Source organism: Ornithorhynchus anatinus, chromosome 17 (genome assembly GCF_004115215.2).
Source record: "Ornithorhynchus anatinus isolate Pmale09 chromosome 17, mOrnAna1.pri.v4, whole genome shotgun sequence".
Lineage (NCBI taxonomy): Eukaryota > Metazoa > Chordata > Mammalia > Monotremata > Ornithorhynchidae > Ornithorhynchus > Ornithorhynchus anatinus.
In genome coordinates this window covers 4,933,002-4,958,152 of record NC_041744.1, presented here as the reverse complement: position 1 = coordinate 4,958,152, position 25,151 = coordinate 4,933,002, and the positions used below count along the sequence as shown (strand labels likewise).

At 50.5% G+C, this 25,151-nt stretch overlaps 1 protein-coding gene across 3 annotated transcripts in view; it reads left to right on the top strand.

Moving 5' to 3' along the window:
- The first annotated feature begins 3,973 nt into the window (after positions 1-3,973).
- RAP1GAP2 (RAP1 GTPase activating protein 2) overlaps positions 3,974-25,151 on the top strand; it is a 131,540-nt gene continuing 110,362 nt past the window's right edge. The window contains exons 1-3 of one of the 3 annotated variants that reach the window (XM_029081760.2): positions 6,442-6,627; positions 7,409-7,518; positions 22,650-22,685. In XM_029081760.2, coding sequence (XP_028937593.1) covers positions 22,663-22,685 — 23 coding nt within the window. In that variant the 5' untranslated portion in view covers positions 6,442-6,627; positions 7,409-7,518; positions 22,650-22,662. Of the gene's footprint in view, positions 4,086-6,441; positions 6,628-7,408; positions 7,519-15,012; positions 15,110-22,649; positions 22,686-25,151 lie in introns of those variants that run through there. The other 2 variants (XM_029081756.2, XM_029081759.2) reach the window with 2 other exon arrangements.

Sequence of the window (25,151 nt, the reverse complement as noted above, 5' to 3'; positions counted from 1 at the left end):
GGGTTCTAATCCCAGCTCCATCGCTTGCCTGCTGGGTGACCTTGAGCAAGCCCCTTCTCTGTTACCTCACTTTTTTCATCTCTAAAATGGGGAGTCAATGCCTCTTCTTCCTCATTCATTCAATCATTCAGTTGTATTTATTGAGAGCTTACTGTGTGCAAAGCACTGTACTGAGCGCTCCCGCCCCAATAGACTGTGAGTACCATAATAATATAATGTTGGTATTTGTTAAGCGCCTACTATGTGCAGAGCACTGTTCTAAGCGCTGGGGTAGATACAGGGTAATCAGGTTGTCCCACGTGAGGCTCACAGTTAGCCCCATTTTACGGATGAGGTAACTGAGGCACAGAGAAGTTAAGTGACTTGCCCACAGTCACAAGCTGACAAGTGGCAGAGCCGGGAGTCGAACCCATGACCTCTGGCTCCGAAGCCCAGGCTCTTTCCACTGAGCCACGCTGGGACAGGGACTGAGTCCGACCTGATCATCCCGCGTCTCCCCCAGCACTTAGTGCGGTGCTTGGCACATAGTAAGTGCTTAAGGAATATTGTGATTATTGTAATTATTACTGATACACAGAGAGAGAGAGACAGATGCACAGAGGCAGAGACAGAGGGGCAGAGACGGTACACAGCCCCCTGCCCCCCAAGGCACAGAGAGAAATCAAAATCTTCCTGAAAGGGATTAATACCTAGAGATTCAGACAATCAATCAATGGTATTTATTAAGTGTTTATTGTGTGCAGAATACTGTACTAAGCGCTAGGGAGAGCACAATATAACAAATAGAACAGACACATTCCCTGCCCACAATGAGCTTACAGTCTAGAGGAGCTATAGTTTGGGAATTTTAACGACAAAAATAGCAAAGATAGAGCGGTCTTAGGGAAGAGATTTGGAATCGACCGTCACCTTGGGAAATCGTTGATGAATGAATCAAATCTCCCCCTTCCTTCCATCCATCCTGTCTCTGGTTAATGGTTGTTGGGGAAACCATGATAAACTGGGCTGGTTCTTGGAGTCGACCGGGAGAGGAGGGAAGGGGCTGCTGAGATTCCTGACTCAGGGATCTCTGACTAGTCTGCTTTGATTTTTCCCTTTCAAACATTCCTCCCCTACCCCAATCCTTCTCCTCCAGAGTCCCTTAATAATTCAGTATTTCAGGGCGGAATTTTCTATTCATTCAAGGAGATATTAAGTGTCACTGATTATCTGGAACAAGCTGCACTGCTCAGCTTTCTGTGCAAGGAACAATAGTATAATTACTGATATTTTTCTCCCGCGTTAAAGAACACTCACCTATTTAATTACAATAATAACCCCGGATGCCTCGTTTCATAGTGTTCGGGAGACTGGAACATCTGGATAACCATCCTAAACAGGGTCCCCAGGTGGATGTGTGGGCAGGGGGCTGCTGTGGAAGGCGGGGAGGGCAGTGGGAGCCTCGAAGGATGACGCGCTTGGGCTGGAGAAGAAAAGCCGCAAGAACGCTCAGACAGAGAACATGGCGCAGAGCAGGAGGGAGGAGGGATGAGGTTTTGGGTTCGGGTAGTCAGCATCTGATCACTCCCGGGGGGCTGCAGGGAGGGGCAGAGTGTTTAGGTTTCCTGGAACGGACCAGGGGGCCTGTTTGGACCTAGATTTTGGGGGGCTGGTCTCCACATCTACTCAGAAGGACCTTTCCCCAGACAAGAGTTTAGGAAATCCTGGCCCCAGTGTTGCCATTCCAAGTGAGGACCGGGTTCATTCATTCAATCGTATATATCGAGGGCTTACTGGGTGCAGAGCACTCTACAGAGCGTTTGGGAAAGTACAATACAACAATAAATGGTGACATCCCCTGCCCACAGTGAGCTCACAGACTAGAGTAAATGCACACTGGAAGCAAGGGCCTGGGAGTCAGAAGGACCTGGGTTTTAATCCTGGCTCTGCCACTTGTTCGCTGCGTGACCTTGGGCAAGTCAGTTCAGTTCAATCGAATTTATCGAGAGCTTACTGTGTGCGCAGCACTGTACTAAGCACTTGGGAAGTACAATACAGCAACAGAGACAATCACTTCACTGGTCCGTGACGTGGTTACTGCAACTGTAAAATGGGGATCAAGGCTCCAACCTAACTCGTGTTTACTCCAGCGCTTAGTATAGTTCCTGGAACATAGTAAGTCCTTAACAAACACCTTAAAGAAATGCACACAGGGAGATCAGGAGGGCAAAGGGGTCCTGCCTGCTATTGAAGGAAACTGGAGATGAGGTTGGAGCAGCCGGGGAGTGGGTTTTATTCCCCTCACACAACAGACGAAGGAAAAAGAAGCACAGAGAGGTTAAGCAGCTCCCCCGAGGTCCCACAGTGTTTCAGGGCCCGGCCGGGACCAGATTCCGAAGCTCTGGCCTTTGTTCCTGTCAGAGACTTTCTGAGTTTTCCCCAGGCGTTGGAGACTTCTGATTTTCAGGCCGGGAAGGAGCCGGAGAGTGTATTTTCCACTTGAAACAGCAGTTTAAAATGAGGGCTCGCAGACAGAGTGGCTGCCCTAGATGGAAAACCGCTGGGTTTTAAATAATGAACCGAGCGGGAAATAATGGAGTCCGCTGCCCTGCCTGCCATTCCAGAACGGACCACTAGAGGGGGCTGGAGGGTGCCCTTCTGCCTGTCACTTTGGTCTTTGCCTGATGTACCGTATAATAATAATAATAATAATGTTGGTATTTGTTAAGCGCTCACTATGTGCACAGCACTGTTCTAAGCGTTGGGGTAGATACAGGGTCATCAGGTTGTCCCACATGAGGCTCACAGTTAATCCCCATTTTCCAGATGAGGGAACTGAGGCCCAGAGAAGTGAAGTGACTCGCCCACAGTCACACAGCTGACAATGGCAGAGCCGGGGTTCGAACCCATGACCTCGGACTCCGAAGCCCAAGCTCTTTCCACTGAGCCACGCTGCTTCGCATATATGTGTATTGTGACTGTATATGTATGTACGTGTGTGGTGGGGGGCAAGGTGAAGGCCAAAGAGAGAATACTAAAGATGATGATGATGGTAACAATAATAACGATGGCATTCGTTAAGCCATTTGGCAATCGCCGAGCTAGATTCAAGATAATCAGTTTAGACCCAGTCCTAGCCCTACATAGGGCTCACAGTTCAAGGGGAGGTATTTGATCCCCATTTTACAGATGAGGAAACTGAGACCCAGAGAAGTGAAGTGACCTAGGACAAGTCATCTTGAAGGGAGGCGCTGGAGGCTGGATATCGAACCCAAGTCCCCTGACTCCCAGGCATGTGTGTCTATCATTAGGCCATGTAAGCACTTACTATGTGCCAGGCACTGGGGCAGACACAAAACAGTCAGCCCTGACACAATTCCTGGATGGAGAGCAGTTCTCCTATCCCCATTTTATAGATGTGGAAACTGAGGTCCGGAGAGGCTAAGGGGCTTGCCCCAGGTAACCCAGCAGTTTAAACTCAGAACTGGAATTAGAACCCAGAGCTTCTGATTCCCAGGTCTATGATCCTTTGGCTAAGCCATGCTGTCTCTTTCATGCTGAGAGAACTTCAGGGAAGGGATCCCGCCCCGATCCCCTGCAGAAGCATGGCTTAGTGGAAAGAGCACAGGCCTGAGAGTCAGAGAACCTGGGTTCTAATCTCAACTCTGTCAATTTTCTTCTGACCTCAAGCAAATCACTTATGTGTACCTCAGTTTCCTCATTTGTAAGACGGGGACTCTAAACCTATCCTCTCCTACTAAGACTGCGAGCCCCATGTAGAACAGGGACTCAGTCCAGTGTGACTTACTTGTATCTATTCCAGCAGATAGTACAGTGCTTGGCTCATTGTAAGCGCTTAACAAGTACCATTGTTATCAACCCCCTCTTACGGATTTTTCCCTGCCAGGGCTGCTGGGAACGGCACCCCCCACCTCATCCTTCATTTCAGGTAAGCATTTGATCCCCTCTCATTCTGGTGTCTTCTTCAGGTACGTGAGGGAAGGCCGGTTTCGAATCGAAGAGAGGACTCTGACGGCCTTCCAGTGGCTCTACACTCCTCAGCAGCACCGAATTCTCAGCCGGGCCGACCTGGACTCTCCCAGCCGGTAAGGATGCCCACTCTCCTGGGCACCCTGGGTCTCCCTGCTGACCCCAAAGCCCCCCGGATAGCCACTCCAGCCTCCAGACTGGCTCGTTCCAGGAGAGACTGAAGGCACGGGGACCGAATCCACTGTTTCAATCAATCAACCACGCAGGGGATTTATTGAGTTCCTGCTGTGTTCAGACCACTGAACTAAATGCTCGAGAGAGCATAATAGAGACAGTAGGCATGATCCCTGCCTGTGAAGAGCCTAGATCTACTGTGCCCAGAACACTGTGGTAAGCATTTGGGAGGGTTTGAGAGCTAGTAGACATGATCCCTGCCCTCGATGAGTATATAATTTATGTGCAGAGCACTGTACTTCATGCTTTGGAGGGTACAATACCACAGAACTAGTAGACACTGTCCTTGCCCTTAAGGAGTTTACAATCTAGCATGGGAGACCAACACTAAAATATAGTTCAGGTAGAGAAAGCAACTTCAATTCCCTCCTCCCATACATCCAAGGCAGGGGATCATCCCCTCTCTGGGATGGGGAGCCTGGGGTTTGAGTTCGAGTCCCCTCAGGTGGAGCAGAACCATAGTGTTTGGGGGAGGCTGAAGATGCAGGGCCGGGGGTGGGGTGGGGTGCGGTGACGAGGGAAGAGGAGTCACTTAACGGCCACTCAGTGTGCTCTCTGGGAGCACTGCTCTGCAAGAGAAGGGAGTCACAGTTATTTAGTGTGCTTTCTAAGATCAATAGTCCTTAGGGGAAAGCCAGAGAAGTTACCAGGTCAGTGGGAATGGGCCAAGCATTGTTCGAAATGCTGGGCCATATACAAGTTAAACAGGTTGGACACTGTCCCACATGAGACTCAAAGTCCAAGTGGGAGGGAGTAGAATTTAACCCCACTTTTACAGATAAGGTAACAGAGGCACGGAGAAGTTAAGTGATTAGAATCCAGGTCTTCTGACTCCCAGGCCAGTGCTCTTTCCCCTAGGCCTTGCCACTTTTCTCCACATTGCTGAGCTTGCCCCTCAGACTCTCTTGGGGTGAGCTGGAGCTTTGAGTCACAGCTGGTCCTCTTGGGGCTAGCAGAGGGGGGGGGTTCAGTAGGCGGGTGATGAAATATGGACAGTGGGGGCCAAGGTTGGAGCCAGGGTGGAGCCCGTGCCCAGCTCAGCCAATGCTCCCCTCAGCCTGATAGCTGGGCAATGGAGCCTGGCAATCTTATCATTGACACTGTTGGCCCAAGAAGAAAGTTAGGAGGGAGGGCACAGCGGAGAAGGGCCACTGGGTACCTCATCAATCAATCGATCAAGAGAGGGTGGGCTTTTGTTAATGACTGCTGAGGTTCAAGAACAATTTGTACCTACCCCAGCCCTTAGAACAGTGTTTGACACATAGTAAAAGCTTAACTCATACCATAAAAAACCCCCAAAAATCCTTGCCTGTGTGACCTCGATCAAGTCACCAAACTTCTCTTTGGTGTAGTGGACAGAGCACGGGCCTGGGAGTCAGAAGGTCATGGGTACAAATCCCAGATCCTCCACTTGTCTGCAGTCTGACCTTGGGGGAATCACTTAACTTCTCTGTGCCTCAGTCACCTCATCTGTAGAATGGAGATTGAAACTGCGAGCCCCATCTGGGACAGGGACTGTTTCCAACCCGATTTACTTGTATCCTCCCCTGAGCTTAGTACAGTGCCTGGCACATAGTAAGTGCTTAACAAATACCATAATAATTGCAGTTATTATTATTCTCTGGACCTCAATTTTCTCATTTGTAAAATAGGGATTCAATACTTGATCATCCCTCCCACTTGGGCTAAGAATCCCCTGTGAGACAGGGATTATGTTTGATCTGTTCATCTTGTATCTCTTCAAGCAATTAGCACAGTACTCAGCATATAGTATCAACCAATCAACTAATCATATTTACTTAGTGCTTACTGTATGCAGAGCACTGTACTAAGTCCTTGGGAAGTATAATTCAGCAATAAATGGAGACAATTCCTGCTCACAATGGGTTCACAAGTATGGACTTGGGAGAATACAATATAAGAGAGTTGGTAGACATGTTCCCTGCCCACAAGAGCTCAAGGGCTTAACAAATGCCATAATTAGTATGGTTTTTATTAATAGCTCACTCGGAGTGGAGGCAGGGGAAACTTTAGGGTGTTGAGGAAGGGGGCATTCAGACCCCCATCCCTGGAGGGTTTGAGCAGGGGTGGGAGTCGGAGCATCTATCTTTCTAGAGAAGGAAGACAGCTGCAGCTGGTCAGCAGCACCTGGCCCTCATCCCCAATTAGTCAATTAATCCATCAGTCAATCAGTCAGTAGCATTTATAGAGGCCCCACCTTCCCGAATATTCAGGATGTAGCTGTGTGTTCTGAGTGAGGTAGAGGGCAAATTTTCAGGAAGGGAGCTTAGGTAATATCCTCCTTTCTCCTTTGGCTTATCTCCAGCTTCTCTCTGGCCGGGCTGGGTCGGGTCATGTTATGTATTTCTGGCCCTTGTAGGGTTCTAGAAGAGGAAGATTAAGATCGGGATTCCTGTATGAGAGGTGGGTTGTGTCCAACCTGATTACCTTGTATCTACAACAGCCCTTAATATAGTGTTTGGCAAGCATGTATGCTGAAGAAATACCATTTAAAAAATGCCTGCTGGGGCTAGACTCTTGTCACCTCAGTGGTGGGAGAACGGAGACTTTAACAGAAACAGGCCCAGAGAAGTTAAGTGACTTAAAGGTCATCCTGCAGGCAAGGAGGTGGGAAAGTGGGGAGCTAGAACCCGCCTGGTTCTGGGATGTCCCTATAGTTGCCCAGGAGCTGGGGCACCCGGGCATCTGGCCACGCCACGCTGGATGGGTCCAGAGCGAGTGAGCCCCCAGCATAGCCTAGTGGGTAGAACACGGGTCTGGGAGTCAGAAGGTCATGGGTTCTAATCCCTCCTCTGCTCCTTGTCTGCAGGGTGGCCTTGGGAAGCCACTTCCCTTCTCCCTGTCTCAGTCGTCTCCTCTGTAAAAGGAGGATTGAGGCTGGAATCCCAGGTGGGACAGGGACTGTGTCCATCCCCATTATCTTGTATCGACCCCAGCGCTTAGTACAGTGGCTGGCACGTAGAAAGCGCTTAGCAAATACCACTAAAATGATTACCGTTATCATCCCCGCGGCGCCCGGGGAGAAGCGAGGGGCTCCTCCCGGGCCGCGTGCGAGGGCGTCTCGCGCCCCCTGGTGGGCGTGGCGCCGCGTTGCGCCCCCGCCGGGAGCCGGTGGAGCTTTCCATCCGAGGGCAGCGAAGCCCGCAGCACAATAGTCCTAAAAGCAACAATGCCATAACTGCAGCTCCGCCTCGGGACCCCCGCCCGCCTGCCCTCGCTGCATTTCGGAGCCTTGATCGCAGCTCGGGGGCTCCCAGGAGCCTGCAACCAATCTTCATCTCGCCAGAGAGCCAGGTAAGAGGGTTTACGCGGCTGCATCCCCGAGACCACCTCCCCTTATATCTCCCCTGAGCAGATGTTCATCTGCCCCCCCCCTTGTCTTCTTGGGCCGGCCCCCTGGGCACTTGGAAGATAGTCCCCCGGAGAATCAATCAGGCTTTAGTACTGCCCTTTGATGAACCCTTCTAGCCTGTAAATATTGACTAGGGCTCCCAAACGCATCGATTGTTCTGATTTTTCTGCATTAGGTGTATGCACTCTGACATAAGAAGCCGTTTATTATGATTGCGTACTTTGGAGGTTTGTTTGTACATTTGGAGTGGGTGGGTGCAGGAGGGGCTTGGCGTGAGATTCAGTTTCCAGGGGCCAGTGGGTGCGTGTGTGGATGGGCACACCGGAGCCTTGGAAGATGAATGACCAGCTGGTTTATATCTGGTATTTGCCAACGTCAAAATAGGGAACTCCAGAGGGACCCAGCTGAATCTCCAGGAAGAATTCTGGTTTGTTGTTGTTGTTCATTCCTCTGAGGGTATGGGAGGGAGGCTTCTGCCCCCCTCCCTCCCTCCCCACCCCACTCCCCTCCATCAGCCTGGCACTGGTGACCTTGCCCGGGCGTCTTGCATGACGTTTCGACAAGCCACTAGCTGAGTTGTCTCCCGGGCTTTATCCCGACCAGGTTTTAGAGGCCCCTTGCCTCGGGGGTGGTGGGGATGGTGCCGGGAGAGGGCCGCCCACCCCAGGTGCTGATAATAATGGTGGCATTTCAGTGCTTACTTTGTGCCAAGCACCTGGGAGAGGCAAGATACTCAGGTTGGACACAGCCCCTGTCCCACATGGGGCTCCCAGACCAAGGGGGAGAGAACACAGGTATGGTATCTCCATTTTAGAGTAGAGAAATCGATGTGTGGAGTAGTTAAGTGGCTCACCCAAGGTCACAGCCGGCAAGTGATGGAGCTGGAATTAGAACCAGATCTCCTCTCTCCCAGGCCTGGCCACTGATAATAATGGTGGTATTTGTTAAGCCTTTACTATGTGCAAAGCACTTTTCTAAGTGCTGGGGGGATACAAGGTGATCAGGTTGTCCCACGTGGGGCTCACAATTTTAATCCCCATTTTCCAGATGAGGTAACTGAGGCACAGATGTTAAATGACTTGCCCAACGTCACACAGCTGGCAAGCATTGGAGCTGGGATTAGAATCCATGATCTCTGACTCCCAAGCCCGGGCTTTTCCCCCTGAGCCATGCTGGTTCCCCAACTACCAGCTGTTTCTCAACTACCTCTTCTCAGTGGGAAGAGAGATACCAGCCTGTGTCTTCAGGGAGGTGTCAACCAGAGTTGGCAATTTCCGGGGTCGGCTTCCTGGCTGAACTCTCCCTCACCTCCAGTTCCCGGGTGTCGTCTGGCTGGCAGGGCACAGTGCCCCTGACTCTTGTGTGGTGTGAGGGGGTGGGGCTAAGCTCGCCGGGGTGTTGAGATCATGGTGCCGCTTGGCTTTATTGTTTTGAGCCCTTCATGGAGGGCTGTCTGATATCGCCAAAGACGCCCCCAGACCCAGAAATTCTGCCTGGAATTGCTTGGGTCTGCTGCTTTCTTCACTTTTCTCTCTTTAAAATGAGCACTAAGGGCACCTGCTTTCTACTCTGAGCCCCTTGTGGGCTCTGATTATCTTGTATCTACCTCAGCGCTTAGTACGGTGTTTGGCACATAGTAAGTGCTTAAATAGATTCTATTATGGCTCTACCACTTGCCTGCTGTGTGACCTTAGGCAGGTCATTTAACTAATCTGGGCCTCACTTTCCTCATCTGTAAAATAGGGACGAAATATCTTTTCTCCCTCCACCTTAGACTGAGTCTCCTGTTTCCAACCTTATCTTATATCAAGACTAGCATTTAGTATACTGCCTGATACAGAATAGTCACTTAAATGCTATAATGCTATTACACGGGCATGCAGAGAGCAACGGCGAGGAAGACAAAACTGAGCAAGAGGAGAGAGGTCTGAGAAGAGCCGCAAGTTGAAACTAGGGGCAGGAGAGGAGACTTGTGGTGGGTCTGGGGTCCTCTTCCCTGGCAGAGGAAGAGATGCAGGATGGAGGTGGTGTGGGTAATGTGGCCATAGATGGGTGGGAAGGTGAGAGTGAATCAGAAAAGGCTCCCTGAAGGAGATTGTGGTTTTTGAAGATGGGGAGAGTGGTGGTGATGTGGAAAGGGAGGGTGTGAACAAGAGGTCGATGGCGAGATACACAATAATGAGGTATGTCGAGTAGATTGGTGATTGAGGAATGAAGCCTGCAATCTAGGCTGAAGTGGGAGAGGAGGGAGGCTAAGTGCCTGTGTGGGAGGTGCGGGGGGAGTGATTGCTGACTGAGAGACTTGAAGCTGATGGTCGGGAGCTTCTGTTTATTGTGGAGAGAAGTGGGCAACCATTGAGAGACTTTTGAGGAATGGGAAGCCATGTTCAAAACTATGTTTAAGAAAAAGGATCCGGGCCTCAGAGAGGAATGTGAGCTGGCTCTTCTCCCCACACTTTTTTAATGGTATTTAAGTGCACTGTACTAAGCGCCGAGGTAATTACAAGGTAACCACACTGGGCATAGTTCATGTCCCATATTACAGCTTAATCCCCACTTTACAGATAAGGAAATTGAGGCACAGAGAAATAAACTTACCCAAGGTCACCCAGCAGACAAACAGCAGAGCTGGGATTAGAACCCAGGTCCTCTGACTCCCAGGCCTGTGCTCTGTCCACTAGGCCACACTGCTTCCCCATTGTTAGTCCCAAACAAGTCAGGCAGAAGAGCTTCCTGGAATCTGGCGCCAGCCAGACTCCTGCCCAACTGAGGTCTTTTTTTTTTTTTTTTTTTTAACGGAGGCTGGGAGATGAGGAGGAAAGATGTAGCTAACCTTCCATCTTTGCTTCCGAACTCTGTGTGTGTGTGTGTGTACGTGCACTCATGTCTGGGTGGTATGTGTCTTTGCGTGTCTGTGTATGTGGGTGCATGCCTGAGTGGGCCTGCACACTCATGTCTGAGAGCTGTGTATGTCTTTGCTTGTCAGTGTGGGGGTGTGTACACTCAACTCATGTCTGGGGAGTGTGTGTGCGCAGAGCTCTGGGGAGCCAGGCTAGTCCCCCTCCCAGCAGGGACTCCTGAGCTTTCCAAGCCAGAGATTCTGCAACCCTCCCTCCCCCCCCCCCCCCGCCCACCCACGGTCATTTGCTTCTCTCTGACTGATTTCCCACCCACTCTGCCGGTGCCCCCGGTGAACCAAGCAGCTGGTCTCAGAGGAGACGGTCCTCCCGCAGGGCTCCTCCTTCAGGTCCTGGTCCGGGTCGGGAGAGGAGCGCGGGGGCCGCCACTGACCTGGGACCAGGAGAGTGGTGACGCTGGGGGACCCCTGGCAGGGCTACCAACCATCCATAAGGTGACGGGGCTGTGGCCGCTGCCCATGCATTCAAGGACGGCCCATGGGTTTGGTCTGTGAATGGTAAAGGGATCCCATTGTCCATAAGTATAGCGGCAGCCGTGGGCTTCACGAGCCGTAGCTGCTGTGGCACGGTCAGGGGGGCCCGAGGAGGTCTCGGCCTCTCGGAGGCGCTTTGGCTTAAATGCCAATGGCAAGCCTGCTCTGGTCCTAGAATGCTGGGTGGAAAGTAGGCTTCCCCGGAGCAGTCAGAGAAGGACCAGGCTGCACTTTGGGGAGAGGGGGCAAGGGCCATCAGAACCTATATTCTCTCCACCTCCCACTCTGGTAATTCCACAGCACCTAACCACTTTGGGGGCCTCTCCCCCACCCCGCGGCCCATCTGTGTTCTTTCCACTAGGCCATGCTACTTCTCATGTCAGTGTTCTGAGGTCTTGCCCCTATATGACAGGAAGCTTCCATTCCTCCTGTTCTGGGGGAGACACACCAAAAGCTCAGCTCTGTTTCTGAGGGGAAATACCCCTCCTATGGCCCAACCTGCACACTTCTAAACAGCAAAGACTTGTGGAGAGAGAACTGGCTTGGGAGCCAGAGGACATGGTTACGTCTGCGATGTAACCTTGGGGCTGTCATTTGAATTCTCGGGCCCTCAGCTTCCTCATCTGTAAAGTGGGACTGCAGTACCTGTTCTCTCTTCTTAGGCTGTGAGTCCCGTGTGGGACTGGGACTGTGCCTGCTTATCTTGCATCCCCCCTAGTGCTTAGTACAGTGCTTGGCACAGAGTAAGCATTTTAACAAATGCCACAACTCTTATTAATCCAAGGGGCCTTGGGTGGGTCCAATTCCTCATGGCATCTGCAGTTCAAATTAGGACACTTGTCATCTGGACTGTTGTTCCCATGAACTCCTGAAATGAAGAAGAGAGCCAGGCACCGAAGACTCCAGCTGTAAACCATGTGCCGGGGAGGGGCCTTGGGGTAGGGTGGAGGGGGCCCGCTTAGGGTGGAGGTGACTTCTTCCTTCCTCATCCCTTCCTTTCCTCTTCCCTTTCTTTGGAAATTCCAAAATGGTCCAGGCAGATTGGGGCTCTGGAAGACTATCTCACTTCTGACCCCTTTCCCAAATTGTCCTCCTAATCTGAAACTCCCTCCCCCTCCATATACACCGAGACCACTACTCTCTCCACCTTCAAAGCACAATTAAGATCACATCATCTGCATGAGGCCTTCCCTGATTAAGCCCTCTTTCCCCCAGCTCACTCTCCCTTCTGTGTCATCTATGCCCCTGGATCTGTAACCTTGGGAAACAGCACTTATGTACATATTAAAATTATTTATAATAATTGTGGTACTAAGTGCTTTCTATGTGCCAAGCACTTACTAAGCACTGTGGTGGATACAAGCAAGTCGGGTTGGACACAGTCCTTGTCCCACATGGGGCTCACTGTCTCAATCCCCATTTTACAGATGAGGTAACTGAGGCCCAAAGAAGTGAATCGACTTGCCCAAAGTCACACAGCAGACATGGCAGAGCTGGGATTAGAATATTATCTGTCTCCCCCTTTAGACTGTAAACTCATTATGAGCAGGGGATGTTTGCTAGTTCTTGTGTATTGTACTGTTCCCTCCCAAGTGCTTAGAACAGTGCTCTGCACATAGTAAGTGTTCAATAAATACCATTGATTGAATAATTGTGGTTCTTGTTCCACACTTTGTGCCAAGCACTGGGGTAGATACAGTGCAGTCATATCAGACACAGTCCCTGTCCCATATGGGGCAGGATAACCCTCTGTTCGCCCCACCAAGACCTGAGCTTAAAGGGGCTGCAATGTTGTATGTGGGGATTAAGTACAGTGTCGAATTGTACATTCCAAGCGCTTAGTACAGTGCTCTGCACATAGTAAGCACTCAGTAAATACCATTGAATGAAATACTATTGAATGTCGTGCCTGGACACTTATTCCAAGCTTAACATCTGGGCTTGGGGATCGCTCGACCAAGGCAACATTTAGCTAGAGGGCCCAGAGGAGCTGTCAATCATTCAGTCATTCCATTGTATTAATTGAGCGCTTACTTTGTGCAGAGCACTGTACTAAGTGATTGGAAAGTATAATTAAGCAATAGAGACAATCCCAATGGTATCTATAGAGTACCATACTAAGCGCTTGGGAAGAGTCCAATATAACAGAGTTGGTAGACACGTTCCCTGCCCACGAGGAGTCTAGAGTGGCTACCTCCTTGCCTGAGACAGCTGAAGGCCTTTTTTGGTAGTCGAGAATTCTGAGCCATAGGGGAGGCTTCTGACTTGAATCAGTTAAGAGTATCTGTTGAGTAGCGGCTGTAGACAGAGAACTGGGCTTAATTTGCTCTATGTGAGATAATGGAAAGACCACAAGGCTGGGAGTCAGGGAACCTGGGTTCAACCCCAGCTTCCATGTGCCTGCTGGGTGACCTTAGGCATGTTGCTTGCTTTCTCTGTGCCTGTTTCCTTATCTGTAAAATGGGATTTCAATACCTGGTCTCCCATAGAGTGTGATCTGGTTGTGACTTAAACTGTCAGCTCTTTGTGGGCAGGGATTCTGTCTACCAAGTCGATTGCATTGTACCCCTCCGCCAAGCACTTAGTACAGTCTTCTGCACACAGAAAATGTTTAATAATTGTTGAGAAGCAGTGTGGCCCAGTGGAAAGAACAGCCTGGGAGTGAGAAGGACCTGGATTCTAATCCCAGCTCTGCTACGTGTGTGTTGTGTGACCTTGGTAAAGTCACTTCACTTCTTTGGGTCTCAGTTCCCTCACCTTTAAAATGGAGATTAAGACTGTGAGCCCCGAGTGGGACGTGGATTGTGTCCAACCTGATTACCTTATATCTACTACTCCAGCCCTTCCAACGCTGCCAAGGCCTCATCTGGTGGCTGGGGAGTCTCATGGTGGGTAGAGATGTGGTACCCCTCTCCGCCCCTCCAGCTCCTGGGGCAGAGACATGGCCCCCTCCTCCCCCCGGGGCAGAGTTGTGGCTCCCCTGCAGTCTGCAATCGCAGAACATGGGCGGTTGGGCTGAATTCGGGTATCCTGAGGAGGAAGCCTCCAAGAGCCAATGAGAATCCTATCTCCTAAATTTGAAAGACTCCAGTCCACCCTCCCCCAACTCCGAGCTGGGGAAACGTGCTGGGAGGTGGGGGGGGGGTCTGAAATAGCCGTGCCCTTTGACCTCTGGCAAGGGCGGGTGTCGGAGCATTGCAGAGAGAGGCAGACCACAAACAGGAAACTGTGGAGAGAGCTCTGGGTGGGGGGACGTGGACATGGCTGCTGCTTTATTCTGCTTTCCTGTCCAGCATGAGAAAGAACCAAAGGGTGCGAGCTTGAGGAATGGGGTTGGAGGGGAGGATTTGGACTCCCCTGGGCTTTAGACTTTATGCTGTACACTGCCACTCTCCCCTTCTCCTTCCAGCAAGGGGTGGGCAGCATTCCTCCTCCATGGCTGCCCCTGGATCTGCCCCATGGAAACTGCGGTCACAGGGAAGGGTTGTCCGCTCCCCTTTCCCGTTGTCTGCCCGAGGCCATCCCCGGAAGGGTCCTGTGGTCCCTGAGCTGGGAGCCAGGGTCTGGGCGACCCACCCACGCCCCCCTCCACAGCCCAGGAGGTTTCAGGCTGGGTTAGGGAGGGGTGTAGCTCATCAGGAAGCAGGCCCAGTGTGGGCCCGGCCTCAGGGCAGATTGGGGCCGATTGCACCACTATGCCACAATCAGATGGCAAGGACCATGCCGGAGTTGACTGTGTGTCTCTGGGGGAGAGTGGTTTCACTGACCTTCTGTTTGGCCTCTCTTTGCTGCCCCTCTGGGAGGAACAGGGTGCCCAGTCTGGATTGGGGTGGGGGTTGGGGGGGAAACAGTGGTGCGAGAGAGTGCTACAGCCCGAGAAAAGGAAGTGGTGGAGCAGTGGGCCCGGCTGGCAGCTGGGGAGAGACCCCTCGTGGTGCGTGGAGTTGCCGCTGCCGTGTGCAGCCGGCACTCCCACAGGAAGTGGCAGAGGAGGGTGGGAGGGGTGGTGTTGTCGAAGGTTCAGACGGTCCCACGACACCCCAGCCGCCGGACCTGCCTCCTGTCGTCCCCAGTGCCGTCTCTCCGGGAGCCGTGGGGATGTTTGGCAGGAAGCGGAGCGTCTCCTTTGGGGGCTATGGATGGTGGGTGACCCCGTGTCAGCTCAGCTGGGCCTGGGGGAGTCGGGCCACTCACCACAGTGGGGCCTGCGGGAGGATGTTCCTGTGGGGGAGCGGGATGGGGACGTAGCTCAGGAGTTACTGGTGGGATAGGGAGGTGGACTGCCTGCATTTTGGGGGCAACTCTCAATCTCTCTCTCTCTCTCGCTTCACCTCCTGCTCCACCACTGCTCCCAGCCCTGATTCAGAGTAGAGGACTGTTCCCTCTGACGCTGGGCATGGGGATGGGGTCTTCCCCCGAGGCCTTGAAGGAAGAGGTCCCCCGTACAAGTCTCGGGTTGGGAGCAAGTTGACAGGAAGCCTAAGGTCCCCTGGGACTCCACTTGACCTCTCTCCTTCCCCATTGGACAGACTGTGTCTGGGGTCTCACTTCTCGATCGATCGGAGTCGTGCTTGGTGCTGCTTCTCGTTGTTGGAAAGTTCCCTGCCAGTGTTCTGCTCTCAGCCCCTCACCCTGCACTCTCTGCAGTATTAACCATGACCTCTGGTCTTGGGCATTAAGGGGTCAACTTTAGGCTTTTATTGACTGCTTACTGTGTGCAGAACACTTGGGAGAGCACAATAAAGTTGGTGGACACAACTTTCTGGGCAACTGTCTTTTTATTGTATTTTTATTATCTGACCCTGAGTTCTGTAACATTAAGGGAGGTATCAGTGATAATTGTGGTACTTGTTAAGCACTTAGATGCAAGCACTCTAAGGGCTGGGGTAGATACAATATAGTGTAATAGGATCAGGGTATGAATGGTTCCTGGGTTTCTCTCTTTCTCTGGAAGTTTCTTCTTTGTTATTCTGGATTTGGGGATGGGAAGGAGATTTACTGAAAATTTTCTTGGTTGTTCCTCTCCCTTCTCAGGGCCAACCATCCGATGGTCTCCCTCTCCCTCCCCTCTCCCCCCTTTTTACACTGAATGGAGGGAACTGAAAGGAGACAGAGGATCTGAGGTGGGAACCAATAAAGAGTGTGGAATCTTTCTCCCGGTGTGTGTAAACCCATCTATCTGGAGTGTTGTAGATGTGATCGTGCATTGAAGCAGAGGGATGCAAGCTATGACCTTTTAGGATCACTTCCAGTTCTACAGTGTTATGACTATGAATTTCCTTATGGGTTTATTCTTTATACTTATCTGCTTCCACCTGTAACTGTCTGAATCTTCATTAGATTCGAAGTTCCTTGAGAGCTCTGCACACAGTAAGTGCTCAACAAATACTACTGGTTAGGGGAAAGTCCCTTGACGGTGAGCATTTGTTTAATGCATTTAAAGTGGTCAATATTCTCCCACCCACCTCCAGCAGGGTTAGATTGATTGCATACTGGGAAGGAGGAGTCTTTTCCTCTTTGTGAGCCTCCTGTGAGATGGGGGCTGTCTGATTGCACTGTAATTGTAGTATAGTGTTTGGCATATAGTAAGTGCCTAACAAACCACCATTATCATTAAAAAATATGGAGAGAAAAAAGTGGAGGTGGTCCTGGGGTGGGGGTGGTCAGGTGACCCCTGTTGAGGCAGTACGATGGAGGGGTGGGTAGAGGAGAGCGTGGTCAGGTGACCCCTTTTCTGCAGACAGACCAGTAGGGCTTGAGTCCAAGGGGCAGCTGCAGCATGTGCAGACTCATGATGGACCCAGTGACCCTGCCACACCATGTACCCCCAAGCCAGGAGACCCTGGCATCAGGTGGCATCAGGCAGGCAGGTGGGTAGATGGATTAATCTGGTGCAGTGAGGCGGGAGATACAGCCTGCTTAACTGCAAGCAGGTGGCTGAGAGCCGGCTGCCTGCTTACAGCTGATGGGAGTAAATAAAGACTGGTGGAGGAAGGAGCAATGAAGTTCATCTGGGGCCCTTAGACTTGTGTCTCTGTGAAGGCTTGGGTGAGGTCAGCTAGCCCAGACCCCTGCATCCAGCCAGAAGGTTGTCTGCTCTCCACTCTCTCCAGTAATGGAGAGCATTGTGGCTTCTTGGAAAGAGCATGGGCCTGGTAGTCAGGACCTGGGTTTTAATCCTTGCTCTGCCAATTGCTTACTGTATGATCTTGGACAAGTCACTTCTGTGCTTGTTTCCTCAACTGTAAAATGGAGATAAAATTTCCCTCTTTAATGGTATTAGGCACTTACTGTGTGTGAATCACTGTTGGCGTAGATACAGGATAATTAGTTCAGACACAGTCCCTGTCCCTCATGGGATTCAGTCTGAGACTCCTTACTACTTAGACCCTAAACTCCATGTGAGAGAGGGACTGTGTCCAACCTGATTAACTTGTTTCTAATCCAGCATTTAGAACAGTTCTTCTAAAAAATTAAATGGTATTTGTTAGTCTTGTTTTATGGTTTTTAAGCACTTACCATGTGCCAGACACTGAATTAAGTGCTGGGGCAGATACATGCTAATCAAGTTGAACACAGTTCTTGTCCCACATGGGGCTCATAGCCAAATCCCCATTTTATCGATGAGGTAACAGAGGCATAGAGAAGTGACTTGCCCAAGGTCACACGGCAAACAAGTGGCAGAGTGGGATTAGAACTTCGGTCCTCTATCCACTAGACCATGCTGTTTCTCACACAGTAAACACTTGACAAGTATAATGGTGGTAGTAATAGTAATGATAATAGTAATAATGAAAATCTTTGTGCAACCGGTTCCCGTCAATTGGCTTTTTTTTTTTTTTTATTCCTCGGCCTTAATGTACCTTAAACCCAAAATAAGCTAACCGAGGCCGTTGCGGATCCTCACCACATACTGACACACCCACCCACCCACCCACACACTCTGCAGCCTCAGCCTGGGTCCGAGGCAGAGCCTGGGTGGGCCTGGGAGGGCCGGATTGAAAGAAACAAACAATTGACTCAGGGTTTTGTTTTTTTTTAATGAAAGGGAAAAAGCCCCGCCCCACACCCCCAGCCACCTTATCTTGCCATCTGGTCCCCCCAGTCCGAAGCCACGGACCCCAACTCTGGGTGGAAGAGTGACTGGCTGTCTAGCTGGATGGGTGGGTGGCTCTAGCCTACACTCTTCTCACAGGGACCCCCGCGGAAGGGGGTGATCCTCCTCTGGGGGAAACCCACTGAACAAGGGTCTGAGCATTTCTTTTGTGTCCTCCTTTGCTTTCCTCTCCCCTTTTCTCTTCCTTCATCCCTCCCTTTTCCCCTTCCATCCTCTCTCCCTCCTCTTTCCCTATAACATTCCCTCCTCTCTCCATTTTCCTTTTTGTTCATTCATTCATTTAATTGTATTTATTGAGGATTTATCATGTGCAGAGCATGGAGAGTATATTACATAATACACATATTCTCTGCCTACAACAAGTTTACAGTCTAGCAGGGGGTGGTGGTGGCAGGGAGACAGACATTAATATAAGTAAATTACAGATGTGCCATGGAGCCCGGGGATGGGGGAGGGGAGGTAGATGGGAGCAAGTCAGGGAGATGCAGAAGGGAGTGGGAGAAAAAGAAAGGGAGGCTTAATCAGGGAAGGCCTCTTGGAGATGTGCCTTCAATAAGGCTTTGAAGTGGGGAAGAATCTGTCTGTCGGATTTGAGGAGGGAGGGTGTTCTAGGCCAGAGGCAGGACATGGGTGAGGGGTTGCGGCGAGATAGGTAACATTGAGGTACAGTGAGTAGGTTAGCATTAGAGGAGCAAAATGTGCGGACTGGGTTGTAGTAGAGCAGTGAGGTGAGATAGGAGGGGACAAGGTGATTGAGTGCTTTAAAGCCAATTGTGAGGGGTTTTTGTTGGCTGCAGAGTTGGATGAGCAACCACTGGAGTTTCTTGAGGAATGAGGAAATGTGTCCTGAACATTTCTGTAGAAAAATGATCAGGGTAGCAGAGTGAAGTATGGATTGAAGTGAGGAGACACTCTCTCCTCCTTTCTCCTTTCCCTTTCCCCTTGCCTCTTTCCTTTCCCTTTCCACTTCACTCCTCCTCCAAGGCAACAATTACAGATGTGGGTGGTGGAGAGGGATTGTGTCTGGAGAGTCCTTTGTCTCCTTTTGGAAAATGGAGTTGAAAGTAAGGCATCTTTTTTCTCACCTCTTTATAACCTAGGCCCTCACAACCAAATGAGATACCTGGTGTAAAAGGACTCTGGAGAAAGTTAAGGGGTGCTCCAAATCCAAGGTAGCATTAGTAGTAATACACTTCTTTTTGTATAGCTTTTGTTTTTCCAAAGTGCACTCATCAAATTAGATCATTTTTATCCTCACAACATCCCTGAGAGATAGGGAGAAGCAAGTACTATCCCCTTTTGGGGGATGAGGAAACAGAGTCCCAGAGAGGCTGTGACTTGCCTAAGGTCACACAGCAGGCATGGACTTGACCCTGTTGCCTGCAATTTCTGAGATTCCTTACCATCCATTGGGTAAGTAAAATCCAGTAACAAAGTTCTCTCTGCTTTGCCTGCCCTCCCCCCGGCCCCCAGTGAAAATAAGTCTTCAGGAGAAAGTTCCTTTCCCAGTTGGTTATTTCCATTGGTTATGAGGTGATTTTGTTGTACTGAGGAGCAGCATGACCTTGTGGAAAGAGCATGGGACTGGGAGTCAGAGGACCCGAGTTCTAATCCTGACTCCACCGTATGCCCGCTCTGGTGACTCTGGGCAAGTCGCTTCACTTCTCTGTGCCTCTTACCTATCTGTAAAATGGGGATTAAGACTGTGAACCCCATGTGGGACAACCTGATTATCTTGTATCTACCCCAGTGCTTAGAAAAGTGCTTGGCACATACTAAGTGCTTAACAAATACCATAATTATTATTAAATGGGGATTCCATACCTGTTCTCCTTTGTAGTTAGACTGTGAGCCCTGTGTGGGGCAGGGACTGTGTCTGACCTGATTAACTTCTATCATCCTCAGTGCTTAGAACAGTGCTTGAGACATAGTAAGTGCTTAACAAATACCACAGTTATTACTGATATAACCTAGGGGAGATGAGGTGGGTAAACAAGTAGAACCATCTTGGTCTATCCAGAGTCTTAGTTTCAACTTCTCTCTCATTACTGCAAATGCACAGATCTATTCTCCCCCTGGCTCTGTCTCTCTGGGACATGGGGAGACCCCCTCCTCTCCCAATAAGAGCTGGGGTCCCTCTGGATTCTTCTGAGAAGGCAGCCCTCTGGCCTTAGCCCTCTGGCAGTTTGTCCTAGTGAATAGAACATGGGCTTGGGAGTCAGAAGGACTTGGGTTCTAATCCCAGCTCCACCACTTTTTCTAGTGTGTGTGACCTAGGGCAAATCATTTCACTTTTCTGTGCCTCAGTTCTCTCATCTGTAAATTGGAGCTTAAGACTGTGAGCCCTATATGGGACATCAACTGTTCCAACCTGTTTATCTTGTATCTACCCCAGTGCTAGTGCTGTTCACATAGTAAGCACTTAAATACTATCATGATTTAGTGGATAGAACACAGGCTTGGGAGTCAGTAGGACCTAGGTTTTAATCCTGGCTACTTAATGATAATAATAATAATGGTATTAAGCACTTACTATGTACCAGGTATTGTTCTAAGCACTGGGGTAGATACAAGCTAATCAGGTTGGAACGGTTTATGTCCCATATAGGGCTCTCAGTCTTAATCCCCATTTTACAGATGAGGGAAAAGAGGTGCAGAGAAGTGAAGTGATTTGCCCAAGGTCACCCACACCAGAAAAGTGGTGGAGCTGGGATTAGAACCCAGGACCTCCTGACTCCCAGACTCTTGCTCTATCCACTAGGCCATGCTGATTCGCAATGCTGCTGTGACCTTGGGCAAGTTACTTCACTTTTCTGTGTCTGTTACCTCGTCTGTAAAATGAGGATTAAAATTCTGGGTCATGGACCGTGACCAACCCGATTTGCTTGTATCTACCCCAGCGCTTAGTACAGTGCCTGGCATATAGTAAGCACTTAACAAAAACCTTTAAATAAAAAAAAAGATGTCAGATCTTGGGAAAAGATTCATCTTGTATGTTAAAATCAAGTGAATCGGATGTCAGATTGTAAACTCCTTAAGGGCAGAGACTGTGTACTAAGTCTATGGTATGGTGTATTATATGATATTCTGCCATGGTATAGAGAAGCCTGAGGGAATGGCCACAGGCCCCGAGAGCCTCTCTTTCTTCCTACATCCATGGGTGTGTGCAGTCAGTCAGTCTGAAACTGTGGTTTTCCTCTAGAGAGATGTTTTTGCAGAAAAGGCAAACAAAAGAAGCAACAGTCATTTGCTTCTCACATTTGACTCATTACCAGCTTACACCCCCCTCCCTCCCCACAATCGGGAGCCCCGCTCTGTGGCTTATAAATATTTCAGTGCCAGCTGGTCCTTGCTGGGTTCGCCCCAGCCCCATTAGCATCCCTAGAAAGTTCTGCCATCTCTCTGCACCCCAGATAAAGAGCTTTCCAGGTTAGGCTGCTACGAGCTCGAGAAAGGTCCATCTTGTGGTGCCAGTGCCTTCTGCTCTCCCTGCCTGATCATCCGCAAGCGGGTTCAGGCGGAGAGAGCTATGGGGGGGGAGGGCAGCTGCTCACTACTCTTTCGGGAGAGAAGGAGTACTTTGCAAGGACCCTGGCAAATCCTCAAGAAGACATTGATGGGACAAAGACAAGTCTTTTGGGGAGGAGGATGTTGGGAATTCAGGGGAGGAGCTTGGGCCTAGGGCCCACAGGGGATAAATGAAGCCAGGCTGCAGTGGGAGATGGTCATCTGGGTCAGGGCCGTGTGAGCTGGGAGGCGGAATAGATCGAGGACAGATTGCCATGGCTTGGAAAGTTTCCTGCTGCCTCTTCCAATTTCCAGTCTGATTCCTGTCCCATCTGACTCTCTGGATGTTCTTCCCTCTTCTGGGGTGACTGACCCAGGGTCTGGGTTTATTCTACGGGGGTTGAACGGCAGCCAGACACCCCCACCCTTGACCTCGGCTATCTCCAGGACAGGCCTGGTACAGGTGCTCGTTACACAAGGCGGACAGGCCTGGTACAGGTGCTCGTTACACAAGGCCGGCATCCCCCTTAGCCGGCAACCAGACCTCCAGCCTTGCTCCTCCCAGCTCTCTGACCAGCGCCTGAACAGTTTCCCAGTCTGGGCCAGAAAGGCCCAAGATGGTAGCTTTCTGACCTGTCAGGCTCCTTGAAGCAGCCCCTTCCCCACTCTTACCCCTCCCTAAAATTCCTACCCCTCGCTTTACCTGCGTTCCATTGGACTGTAACCTCTTTGAAGGCAGGGAATGTGCCCGCCAACCCTCCCAAGTGCTTAGTACAGTACTCTACACACAGTGAGTGTTCAATAAATACCATTGATGGATGGAGAAGTTGGCACCTGGAATGAATAGAGGGTCCTGGAGGGCTTCTCCAGGGACCCAGCTCCCAACTCTTCTCATCCCTGCAATCTTGCAGAGACTCTGTGCCCCCCTTCCCTGGGACTGGGTGACCCCCATCTGGGGAAAAACAGAATGGTAGGGGGAGGGGGAAGTCTCTGAGCCCTCAAACTGCGGGAGACTGAGGCTTTGATTTTTTTTTTTTTTTCTTTTTTGGGTCTTTCAGGATCGACAAGAACATGCTGGCCAGCCTGAAGGTCAAGTAAGTAGCCATTTTCTCTGCCTCTCACCGGGTGGTACCCTTGGTCTGTCTGCTCTGAGGACAAAGGCCTGAATCTTGGAGGTTGTTTGGGAACTGCGCATTGTGGCTGCTGAAATTGTGTTGCCTTGATGGTGGGCGGCAAACACTGCTCCCGTTTCTGATGATTTTTATGAAAGAGTGGGTGAAGGTGGGTTTGTGGCTGGTGGCGGCTGTCTGGGCGTGGAGACTTTGAAAGAGCTGTGGAAGCAGTATGGCATCATGGAAAGCGCAAGGGCCCGGGAGCTGTGAGAACTGGGTTCTAATCCCAGCTCTGCCATTTGTCTGTTAAGTGGCTTGCTGGGTGCTTTGGTTTCCTCACCTGTAAAATAAGGAATAAACACCCGTCCTCCTCCTACTTAACCTGTGAGCTTCAAGTAGAATAGGGACTATGTCTGATCTGATGGCCAGGTGGATAGAGCATGGGCCTGGGAGTCAGAAGGATCTGCGTTCTAATCTAGACTCTGCCACTCGTCTGCTGTGACCTTGGGAAAGTCACTTCACATCTCTGTGCCTCACTTACCTCATTTGTAAAATGGGGATTAAGACTGTGAGCCCCATGTAGGACAGGGATCGCGTCCAATCTGATTTGCGTGTATTTACCCCAGCACTAAGAACAGCGCTTGACACATAGTAAGCGTTTAGCAAATACTATCGTCGTCATCATCATTGCCCCAGTGCTGAACACCAAGCATGGCACATAGTAAGTGCTTAATGCCATAACTGTCATTATTATGGAGGTTGGAGGTAAAGGGGAATGATAAAATGTTGGGGAGGGGCTAGGAAATACAGTTGTAACTTTGAGCTCAGGCATATCTAGGCAGGGGTCTAGGGTGCTGGTCTGCCACTGGAAAGCAAGTTTGCTGATGCTCCTTCCTCTCCCTCGTCTCCCCGTCCCCTCTGCCCGATGCATATTAGAATGTCAAAGAATTTGCAAGGAGGGGGCATCTGATTTGTTGCAGTGTGTTGCGAATATGTAAAACCTCAGGAGTGTGAGAAGATTCCACCAATCTAGGGGTGCTTGTCTACTTGAGCAACTCTATGCCCTCATGCCTTCCCAAGATTAGTTCACTGTTCTCCCACATTCCCATTAGCCCCGTGTTGGGTGTACTGAATGAGATGATCTCTTGATTGGACAGGTGACTTGAGGCCCTCTGGGAGCTTGCTGCCTCATGCCGGAGAATGGCCTGGCAGCTCTGAGACTCCTTGTGGAATTTTGGTGACCCTATCCTAATTGTCCCATGTCCCAGGCTGGGGTTCCAGAAGGTTCCTGTTTCTGGTCTGAGCTGTGCTACCCTTTGGGGAATTCTGAGGAGGGAGGCTGGGAGCAGGAGGCCTGAAAGGGAGGAGTGTCAGGTGGGGTCTTCCCACTGCCCAGCCTGCTGAAATTGGGACATTGTCTGACAGGCATTTTCTGTGGACTGGCTCCAAAATCAGGGAAGCAACATGACTTAGTGGAAAGAGCACGGGCCTGGGAGTCAGAAGGACCTGGGTTCTAATCCCGGCTCCACGACCTGCCTGTTGTGACCTTGGGAAAGTCACTTCTCTGTGCCTTCATTTCCTCATCTGTAAAATGGAATTTTAATACCTGTTTCCTCTTCATCTCAGACTGTAAGCCCCCTGTGGCACAGGGGGAGATGGGAGTAGCTGGAGACAATCCCTTCTTCCTATTGTTTTAGATCTCTAATCTGGTTATCCCGAGCCACACAGGAGATTCATGGATGGCCACATCCGGGGCGGGATCCATCTCTCCGGCAATGCAATAAATCTCATTCCTCTGTTTTTCTGCTTTTGCTGATCTGCCCCAGCACTTAGAGCCGAGCTTGACACGTAGTAAATGCTTAACAATATCATTAAAATAATTGTTGCCAGGAAATCCTACCAAGCATGCTCGAGAGGTGTGTTTGTGTGTGAGAGAGAGAGAGAGAGAGATCAACTGGAGAGCTTTCAAATCAAGAGACTCCATCCTGTCTGGGTTGGGTGATGTGTAGCTTTTCCTGGAGGCAGGGAGATGCATTAAAGACCCAGGGACTCCTTGGTGAGTAGGGGAGCAGAACAAAGGAAATCTGAGCCACAAATGCCATAGGTGCTACAGAAAGAGCAGAGGACTAGAGTTCAGGAAACCTGGGTTCTAATCCTGGTTCTCCCAGTTGCCTGTTGGGTGACCTTGAGCAAGTCATTTAACCTCTCTGGCCTTCAGTTTTCTCATCTGTGAAATGGAGATAAGATACCTGTTCCCTCTCCTACTTAGACTGTGAGCCCCAGATGGCCAGGAACTGCCTTGTATCTTCCCCCGTGAATGGCACTAAGTACCATCACTATTATTATTCCTCATTCAGACCTTTGCTGGACTCGCCACCTGGACCACAGTGGTCTTTTGAGTCCAATAGTAATATCCGTGGTATTTGTTAAGCCCTTACCAGGTGCCAA